This window comes from Corvus brachyrhynchos, unplaced genomic scaffold, assembly GCF_000691975.1.
Source record: "Corvus brachyrhynchos isolate BGI_N302 unplaced genomic scaffold, ASM69197v1 scaffold142, whole genome shotgun sequence".
Lineage (NCBI taxonomy): Eukaryota > Metazoa > Chordata > Aves > Passeriformes > Corvidae > Corvus > Corvus brachyrhynchos.
The window spans coordinates 5268897-5279794 of NW_008237226.1; the positions used below are offsets into that span (position 1 = coordinate 5268897).

Here is a 10898-nt window from a genome sequence, read left to right on the forward strand (position 1 = left end):
TCCCTTTTCTTGGACCTGTCCTAGCTTTCAAATTAGAAGGAGGATGTGAAATTTGGTCTTCCTCATCTAGAAATTTACAAGACTATTGGCTATTCTAATGTATCAATGCCTTCAACAGTCAATGCTCACCCCTGTGTTGAGTAGAGAAAAAGAACTGGAATAGCAGCAGCTCCAGGGTGGAAGGAAATGGGTGTCTTCTCCAGCATTTCTTACTTTGTATAGCCAGGACTGCTCAAATTCTGTTTAGCCTCTTCAAAGGTAGTTTACTTCTTCAGGTAGGGCCTAAGTAATTTCTTGCTATGGTGGTCATTACCAGAGTAATTTTGTGAGCTTGGTTTTTCCCAAGATAATCTCACTAGGGGAAAAGTATGGAATCGTTTTACATAGAAGCCCATGAAATCTTTAACTGGGAATACAGCAGCAGATGCTTATTTCTCATCCAGGGGAGACTGGTACCTTTCATCAGTATCAAAAAAAAAAAAAAAATCTGGTACACAATGCCCACATTTGCTGTCCTCACCCACTGAAGTGAGTTGCAGTACCAACCATACCATTTTGATTACAAATTGATCTTCCTTCCCTCTTAAGAGCATCATAGAAATCACCCGTGCCATAAGTCCTGCAGTGTGCAGTGCTCATTTGGGTCCTTGTAGAAATATAGAGAGAGAAAGTCACCCCCCACTGCTTCTCATCATTCTGCTTCTCCCATTGGCCCCAGCCACTGATGCCATGGGCAGAGGGGAGCAGTGGAGACAGCAGGAACAGGAGTCAGGCAGGTCTGCAAAGGCAGAACTGAGGACATGAGCAAGAAATGTGGCAACAGAAAAACTTCATTTTTCATGAAAATTACCCTTCTTTCCAAAACTGTGAGGTCAACTTGCATATGGGCTTTTGCAGTCACTGGCCTAACACAGTATCTCTTTTACTAATGGCAACGGAAAGCCATAAAAACCTCTGCCACTGCACCCCATGCATAAGCACTGTCCTGAGCTGCTGAATGTCCCTGTAGTATTCAACTTACAGCTTATCCCACACCCATTTATTCCCACAGAAAAGTGATGCTAATGCTTATACATGGGGAGAAAGCACAAACTCCTGCAAGAGGAGAAGAAGAAAAAAATCAAAATACAAACCTGAACTGATTTATTTCACTTTTTAATGGGATTTCAAGTTAGCCTTTTATGTACGTTACTCACCAACCACCACTGCCAACATCTTTTGTTTCTTTGCCGTGTTTTAGTTAGATGGCAGTGCTCCCCTTCCCTGCCTAGCAGACCCTCAGGAGCAGTAGATCATCTGGGCTGGTCTCAGGCACACAAGCTGCAGACTGTAAAATCAAGGCACAGCTTGCTTTAGCAGAACTGGCTTTGTGAGGTGCTAACATTTGATTGGGCTCAAGGAAGAAGAAAACTTGGTCATTGCCTGATAGAAAGTGAACTTGACCTGCAGTATGTGTTGTGGTGGATAAAACAGTGGCATGCTGGTGACAGGCATTAAATGCTGTGAATCAAATGAAGCCATCATTCCCAAACTGACATGGAATGGAGTCCCATTTTTTAGTGTTTGGTTTCATTCTCTCCCTGTTGGCTTTAGCCCTTTTGCCTACAAAATCCCGTTTTCCTCTCTGTTGTAATCACCCTTCTCATGTTCTGAGCAACATTCAGAGTTTGAAGCCATCGTTTGTGTTTCATGGAAGTGATTAAAACCACGTTACAAGTCAAACAGGAGTTTAGAAGAACATTTCCTGTCGGTGCTGCACTCTGTGTGCCTACTCAGAATTAATAGCTTTTCTGCAAATTAGCACATAATGGGTTAAAAGCATGTTTATGTTGGCATTAAGTACTCTGGCTTCTTTTTCTCTGCAAGGCAAGACAATATTTTGCAAACTTTTTAAAGAATCTCTAATAGACATTATAGTGGCGCCATTCACACTGCTATATAGTAGTTAAGGCTGTGTCAGCACTTCCATTATGAATCCTGTTTTTCAGGGATTTATAACCCAGCCGTAAAAATTTGCTCTGGGCTGAAATTTGGTTTCAGCTCAGGGAGCACATTTTTTAACAGATTAAAAAAAATCAGCGTGGCCTTTTTTGAGTTATAGGAGTGTTAAGAAAAAATCCATGGGAGAGAGAAGTGCAGGGAGAGAAAGGCAGACCACTTTTTCATGAATATAACTCAAAAATAGTTCGGGATAAAAACTACAGGTTGGATCCAGTCTGTTCAGTCTCCCTCTCTCCAAGCCAACAGGACAAGAGTGCTCTATTTTTATAATGGTATTTTAAGAGGAAACGTGATTTTTTTTTTTTTTCAACATGGTTTATAGGTAGTTCAATTTAATTCTACAGACATTTATTGCATGCTTAATTTCCTCATCTTCTCCCCGCACACCCCAGAGTTGCTCTATGGGGTTTGGTGGGATTATTCAGCAGTCATGGGTGTTGGCAGGGTCTGACCCTGGTTCTGAACATGTCTCAGCATCACTGTAAGACACACAGTGCACCTGCTCTGAGGCAGCCTGCCTGGCACAGCACCTCTTGCAGACCTTCACTGCCATGGAGGTTCAAAGGGCAGAGCAACAGCTTAAGCCCCCCAAAGTGGAGTGGGAGATGAAGAACTGACTTGTTGACCCCTTGAAGTGTATGAAGCCTTGGGACCACCTTGTGCCTCTTCTGTGAGGCTGCCTCTTGCCACCCATGTCTCAGGTGCATGTTCTCCCCATTATTTTTGAAAGAACTGAGTGTGGGATACCTGACGGTGAACTGGGCTGGGCTCTGCCTGTTCCCAGCCTCTCCTGACCACATAAACAAGAGACTGGTCCCAAACTGTGGCATCAAGTGGGATGGGGCTTTCCACCACCAGAGAGCTCTGGAACTCCACCTAAGCCTCCTCTTTGTGTCAGTAGAAACCACATGAACAACGGAACGGGCTAGGTCTTGAAAGTGGGCCTCAGCCTGCATTTATCTGAAGCCATGGGAATACCCACAGAAACTTGCATGAAGGGCTGTGATGGGAAAGGCTGGGATCTGCAGCTCCAAAGACCTGCTGTGCCTCACTCTTGCCCTGGCCCGGTGCATGGGGCTCAGGTGTCCACAGAGCAGGCTGGGCTGGTGGGGATGGTTTCGCTCTCAACAGCTCAGGCATCAGTATTGGAAAAGCAAGACACATTGTGGTGAGGTTTGTCGTGGCCAGAAATGCCATGGTTTCACTGCCGCCAACACCACAGTGAGCTCAGGTGTGCTGACCCGTCCTTACAGCCAGCTCGGGCATGCTCAGGGATGGTGTCCAACATGGCCCCTGGAGAAGCACAGTCAGTGGGAACAGCCCTGCCTGGAACAGATTCAAATCTAAGGCTCTGCAACTTGCTACTCCAGAATCAAAAAATCCCTGAAAAAAGCTTGAAATCTTCCTTTTTATGTTTATGCCATGAAGGGACTTGCCAGCACAACAAACACATGACATATATCAAGCCATGGTATGGCACACGGCAAGCAGGATATGGCATGTATCAAGCCTGACATGAAAGTGCAAAGCACTAGAAAAACGGGAGGATCACAAGGTATCAGCAGGCAAGGACTGAAAGCTGCTGAGAGCCACTTCAGACCTTGCAGTTCTCACCCTGTACCTTTCAGCCATCCTCCCTCGTCAGCACGTCTAAAGTTTACATGGATTTAAATAGATGCTGAAAGAAATAATACAGCTCTTAAGGGGTTTTAATAATCTCCTTCTGTCTCTCATTATATCTCTGGGTTGATAGCAATGCTGCTTCCTGCTTTACTGTTTCTATTAGTTTGCCCTTTCTTTCGTTCACTTACTCCTTTTGGTGTTTTTCTTTTGGTTTGGTTTTTTTTCCTTTAACGGACTTCATTTCTCTTGTCAGGTTTTTAGAATTTCTGCAATTCCAGGAGAATCTTTTTTATATTTATTTAAATGTGGGGTTTTGTTTTGTTTTTGTTTTGGTTTTTTTTGTTTTTTTTTTTTTTATATATATTTTTAAGGTTTTTTTAGCTCTCTTGGGAGAAGACTCAAATCCTGGTACTTGAATATTTGTAAATTTGATCCTGCACTGTTACCCACCTATTTATGTTGTATTTACGACAAACATGCTTCTGCTGAATAAGAACGAGTCTGCAGCAATTTTATTAAAGATTCAAGAAGATGTTTTAATATAATTTTTTGTTTCTTTCTGTTTTGTCCAAAGAAATTTATGGACAAAGGACCTGATGTGAAATATGGTATTTCTGAGGATTATGTTAAGTCACATGAAATGATAAAATGTTCCTATTTTTTGTAAATAAGTCTTGAATAAATTGGTTGTGTTCACATCATGTTCAATTATTGTTTCATATTCTAGACCTTCCTGTTCCAGCACAAGTATATAATATCTTTCATTACAGATACACCTCACAATTTCTTTCCCTGTGGTGTCCTCTGTGCATATATTGCTCTGTACAGCAATTTAATTTTAAATGTAAATTCCATTTTATTTTGTACAGTATTATACATCAGCATGAACACAGGGCTTCTTTGATACATGTTGTTGACATCATAGCCCCAGAGCCACTTGGAGAGCAGGCTGCTGGTGGGTGCAGAATCCCATCGACGTCTTGGTGTGTTCGTGGACAGATGGGATGCTTGCTGGTCCTGTTAGGCAGGACTTGGTGGCTGCACCATGGGTCCTGCTGCCATGAGCTGTGCAGGGCCACAGATGGGTTCAGCTCCTCCAGGTGGGATCAGAGCACAGGCACAACAGTTCCTTAGGAAGCTGTGGTGTCAAAACGAGCAAACTATGGAGCTTCCTTTGCAGGAGTTCTCATTGCACTCCAGGCAATAAGCGTGTAACATTTAGCAGCGGTAAACTACACACTGCACTGGGCTTTGTTCAGCACAGAAGGTTAGATGTGGTTGGTTTGGGTTTTATGCCAGGGAGAGCAGATACTTGATGACAAATGTTGTATTCTTGCAGGGAATTTCTGAAAATATTGTCATATCACATAGGTCTCTGTGACAAAACAAAACAAAAAACCTCTTTGATCAGCTACTTAAGTTTCTCAGTTTTCCTTGAAGAGAGCCTGTGTCTCTTGAAAGCTGAGATCAAAGTCACTGTAAGCTCCCAGATTGGAAGAAAAAAAAAAAATTGCAGAAAATTACATGGATTCTTTTTATTTTATTTGAGGTAATGGACAGACAGAGAGAAGGAACAAGGAGAAAATTGAAATGGCTCTGAAAGATAAATGGTTAGAAAACCTCCGTATTTGAAAGAGCAAACCTGTCTGTTTGGGGCTTTTTGCTTATATTTCATGTATTTACAGTAGTTATAGCAATGTTTTAGACTGGAAAAAGTAATGATGTTAACATTCTTGTAAGAAGAGATTGCCTCAAATAAAACTTCAGAGGCAGCCGAATGAAAGAAGAAAATAAGGCTAAAATATGAAGCTTAATTTCGCCAGGGGGCATCTGGTGTGTCAGTCAGATGAATGAGGTAAGCTGATTTATGCCCTAAAAACTTTAGCCAAGGTGTTCCTGATGGTTTAATAGACTGCTGGCCTCCCACAGATCATTGCTAACTGCAAGGGAGATTTTGCTGAGGTAGAACTACAATCATGTGTGCCACCATTGCTTGTGAGCACTCCACAGCTCCCAAGTTGTTTATTTTTTGCCTTTCCATTTCTATTGATTTTGGGTTGTATTTGCTTTGCAGTTATAGTCAGCAAATGACTGAGTAATAAATTTATATTCCAAGCTGTAGAGAGGATTTGATTTAGAAAATAATTTTTACCATTTGGAGCAGCTTTAAATGAGTTTTCCAGTTGCCTTTGCAGTTATTTTCCCCCTCTTTATGCCATTTTGCTGCATTGTCATGCTTGTTGTCTTTGATTCTCAGAAAGCAGTGCTTTAGTGGTGACGATGGGATATTGCCTCATTACAGGCTTCCTTGCCAGATGAGTTCCCTCAGTGCCAATTACTATTCAGCAGTAGATGCTGCAATAGGTCAAGCTGTACTTTTTGCTAGTCATTCTTTTCCTTCCACATGCTCTGCTTCTGTGTAAAGCATTTAGGGGCAAATCGTGCTCCTGCTTGGTAATTGTCGCTCTGCTGCTCAGGGGGACCATGTGGGGGGATGCAGATATTCTCTGGATGTGTGGAGCTCCACAGGAACCACTAACCTGCTTGGTAGGAAACATAGGGCCAAGGCCACAGGAGATCATCAAAGGCTAGCGTTTCTAACTTCTTAGCTGCTCGGTCTCCTGAGGGCCAAATTGCTCCTCCTACCCTCTGTTTAGCAGAGATTTTGTCTTTCAGAGCTAACACTTTGACCGCTTGAGGCAAACTTGAGGCAAAGTGTGGTGATAGCAGCCTCTCCCAACCGCAGCAACTCTGAGAGCAGGGGGAGCTGAGTACTGCAGGAGTGATGACCATGACACTCCTCCTGCCTGCTGCTGTGCCTTCCCATCCGTTCCTGCCCTGGGGCCTGGTCGTGTCATTGTACTCGGGCACTGGAGTGCATGAATCCAGTGCGAAGCACAGGAAAATCAGATGGTTAGCAGGGGCCACATCTCCCTGATCACTGAAAGCAACTGTGTGGCACGGCAGAGAAACTAGAAAATCATTTTGAGTTGCAGCTTGAAACTGTGTCACTCACTGTTTAATTAAACATTGAGATATGTATGACAGGGCTGGGAGTTAAACTTCACTGTATAGTGGGTGTTCTCTGAACTGCTGAATTCCCTTTTTGGCTGCTGATGTTTTAACCCAGTATGGCCTAGGGAGACTGCAAGTTCATTTTCACAGGTAAACACCTCAAATCTGTAGTGTAAAGCCAAATGTAGGAGACCCTTGATCACTTGTTAAACTCTTACATAGGACTCTCTGTAGTTTTGCAATAAATCTGTTTATGATATGTTGCTTGTGTTTGTAATTATAAATTTGGAACAAAATTCTCTGTCAACAGAGCTTTTTATGCTCGGAATTCAGGCTAGTTGCAGGGTTGGTTTGGGGTAACTGTAAAGATATTAGTGTCATTTCTTGAAATACAAGTAATTCTGAAGTATAACCAAAATGATGATTCAAAAGCACATGTGGGAAAATGCATAATCGATACACAATATTGCCGCAATATCAATATGACCCTGATAGTGTAATTGAGAATAGAATTTTGTACTGTAGTAACAGCAGCATCTCAACTTTCATTCCCCCTGATTCTCACATTTGAGTTAAAATTTACCAACAGGTCATTAAACTGATGGAGACGTTGCATTGGTGCATTCTATAAACATAGTATTTTTCAAATGAAGGGCCAAACTGGAAATATTGGAAGTAAAGGTTTATCATCTCTGTGTACATGCAAAGAATCAACTTCATCTTGTGGGGGTCATGCTATTCTTACTGCTGCCCAAGACACCCCCTCCCCCTCCCAGGGCAGCTTTGCCCATGGCTCAGTGACATTTGTTGCTCTGAGTCTTAGGGTTCCTCTGCAAGGAATAACGCTGCCTTAAAGAAACTGGTGTTGGCTGGTTGCTTTCAGTTTTTCTGCCTCAGAGAATATCTTTGGTTATTCAGTTCATTACTTCACAAAAGCTCTGAAGCAAAGACAGAATTTATCAGTGACACCAAGTAGAAATTGGAAGAAGTGAAGGGAGAGATTATATGAGCCCTTTTAATACAAAGAACTGTAGTATAAGTTAAGAAGATTATTTTATCTTCAGCTCCTCTGACAGGTCCTCTGTTACATAAGTGTTCTGCTTTTCCAGTTAGGTATTGCCTAAACGTCAGTCATGGCCATTTCCTGAAATAGGAACATTGCGTTTATTTAATTTGGGGGGTTTAAGAATTTTCCATTTCAGAATAATAAATACATTAGATATAGGATCTCGTCTATGTAGAGGCTACATTCTGGGAATATACAGGAGTATGTTTAGACATATTAAAAACTTCTTAGTCATTATTTTAAGAGTAAAGCTTTGATTTTTCTCCTGACATTGCTACAGCAAGCTTTCATGTCAAAAGAAACCCACTGAAGATGTTGATTCATTGGGAAAGGGGTGAAATGTCATACTCCTAACTATATCTTTTCATTTTCCAAGCTCCTCCTAGAGAACTGACAGAAGAAGAAAAGCAACAAGTTCTCCATTCAGAAGAATTCCTGATATTTTTTGACCGCACAATACGTGTAATTGAGAGAGCTTTGGCTGAAGATTCAGACATCTTCTTTGACTACAGTGGCAGAGATGTAGAAGAGAAAGATGGGTCAGTTTGGGGTTTTTTTGCTTTTGTAAAATGAGTTTTATGAAGAGAATTCAAGTAACAGGAAGCCTTAACTTTAAACAGAATTTAACATTTTTGCAGCTAAGAAAAGCTCAAAATTTCTCTGTGAAGGCCTGGGTTACTTTGTCATCTGAAATTATATTGTAAAATAGCTTTGTGCTTGACTGATCTGGGGTTGGGTTTTTGGTTTTTTTTTAACTTGACATATTATTCAGCTGGTTTAATTTTTTGTTTCATTTTTAGGGTGAAATTTAAAATTCTGAACAAATAACTGAAATAGATAAATGTGTGTATACACATGTACATGTAAACGTGTACATTCCAGTGGTGTACATGTGTGTGCTTATGATATTTTCACAGATTCAAATTAGTGTTGTTTATATTCTACTACTGCCTCAGGTCTGTAATGGATCCCACTATACCATGCATTGTGGGGATAAAATTATGATCTCCCAAAGCATTTGCAATCTAAACAGCTAAGACAAGAAGTGACAAGTTTTGTTTTCAGAATTGATATGGGAGCAAAGCAGTAAAACTTGTTAGTTGGAGAGGAAATACATAGGTTTTAACAGCTATGTATCTGTTGAGGCCTCATGGCAAATCAGGAGCTGTATTGCACTGAAGTTACTGGAGGTTAACCCAGAACACCATCCCTATGGACCAGCTGAGTGTATCAGTGTGGCAGTGTTGGACCAGCACTGAACTTCAGCCTGTCCTTACAGTGTCACACAGCATCTGCTCTCTCCACCTCTGGGAGGAGGTGCTGTACCTTTAAGATTTCAGGAGTCAAAAGTAAGAGAGGTTTGGTTATAGCTTGGAGGTGAAGGTTCAGAAAAGGGGGAACTGAATGCCAGGGCTGGGTTCATCCTGAGAGACAAAGAGGGCAGAGAGCCCAGAGTGACCCAGAAGAGTCAGGCAGGCAGTGAGAAATTAAGAAATGTGGTTTTGTGAAACAGATCTAAAATGCGTTCCTTGTTGCATCATTTTCAGCCAGACAGTCAGTGAGAGCAATTAAATCAAGGTGTCAGACTTCCCCAGGCTGAGCAGAGATCTGAGAAGTAGTCGAAAACTTTGCACTGCTTTTAACAGCATTTGAGCCCTGGTACTTGAAAATTTATCACTTTGTTTGAATTCACACAGAGATGTTCAAGCAGGAGCCAATCTTTCCTTTAACCGGCAGTTTTATGATGAGCACTGGTCAAAGCATCGTGTCGTCACCTGCATGGATTGGTCTCTTCAGGTAAGATGTGAAGTTGGGAGACATATTTCCGTATCACTTCCGCTTCTCCCAGTGAAACTTATGGGCAGCCTCTGTGTGCTCTTCTTTATGCAGAGCAGGATGTTATTTTTGAGATAACAGCAGGGCCTTGTGTGAGTGAAAGCACATTTCTCTGTAAAGAAGAGTAATGGACAATAATGAAGCTGTCAGCTTCTTTTTTTTTATATATGTTACTTGGTCTTCAAAATCAGGATATTGTGTTTGAACCCTAGGTTAACAAACCTACCAAGATGAAGTCTTTACTTTTCCTTTCCCTTTCACTACTTCAGCCCATGCAAACATTTTTAGGACAAAAGGTTTAAAATTAAACTAACTAAAATTAATTTACTAAATATGTGTAACTATACATAGTAGTATATACAATTTAAAAAATAATGGTGAGAAATAAAATTAATTTTTCTAATATACTAAAAATAAAAAGGTGAAAGTATCTGAACAATTTGAAAAGATTGAAAAGAGGTCTTTCAAAAACTGCTGGGTCCTCTCTTCAAGTGATGGAAGAGGAGACTGCAGCTGCCCTGGGGCATACCAAAGCAACATGCCTGAAATGTACCCAGTTTCTGTGCACTGCAAGGCAGTCATTGCAGAAAAAAATTGATGATAGACCTGCTTAAACTCTCCAAAACCAATACAGTCACATCAGCAAAGTACAGAAACCAGGTTAATTAGTTACTCTGTTGGAGAGCTGGGATTAGCACACACAGACATCATCACAGGTCCTGTTAAATTAATTTAGTTCTGGTTTTACTCCAGCCCCCCTTGTCCTGTTTCATCATTGTTAGCCTGCTCCTAGGTTCTGGCCTGGAGCAAAGCATCTGGTTTCCCTGTGGAGAGAACCAAGGACACTCTGCTCCTAAATCCACAATACAGATGCAACAAAACTGCTCCAAGAGGACATGGAGCTAAAAAATGCGAGCACAAGCCAGTCTGCCCACTTGGCCCGAAACCCAGCCTCAGTCATGCCACAGGGTCTCCAGAGACCTGGTGCAGCCTGGTGTGGGCAGCAAAGGTGCTATAGATGTAGTTCAACCCAGTGTTAAGAACAAGCTTTGCCTAATCTTAGAAGGAGCAGCTCTTTCTGCACCACATTAGATATGCACATGAGCAGAGCAAGTGGTCAAGGTTAAGTACATAAATGATGTGTGCAGACCGGAGAGAGGCAGTGGATAAGGAGCACAGGGACTTTGAATCTGTGCTTCTCTCTTTCCCCTTGAAATGGCAGCAGAGCTGCTTCCATCCCTCTGGGTACTTCCCAGGCAAGGCGGCAGCTGACTGCACTCAGGACGTGGAGGCAGCAGAGAGGAGAAGAGTTGGGGGGGTCCCAGTGAGTGTGGCTGGGGGGGGGGGGGGGGGGGGG

General features: G+C 42.0%; 1 protein-coding gene across 6 annotated transcripts in view; it reads left to right on the top strand.

Moving 5' to 3' along the window:
* The window catches only part of DYNC1I1 (dynein cytoplasmic 1 intermediate chain 1), a 174060-nt gene that overhangs the window by 90891 nt on the left and 72271 nt on the right, over positions 1 to 10898 (top strand). For all 6 annotated transcript variants that reach the window (XM_008629916.2, XM_008629918.2, XM_008629917.2 and 3 more), the window contains 2 exons: positions 8082 to 8244; positions 9403 to 9502. In XM_008629916.2, the coding sequence (XP_008628138.1) occupies positions 8082 to 8244; positions 9403 to 9502 (263 nt within the window). The remainder of the gene's footprint in view (positions 1 to 8081; positions 8245 to 9402; positions 9503 to 10898) is intronic.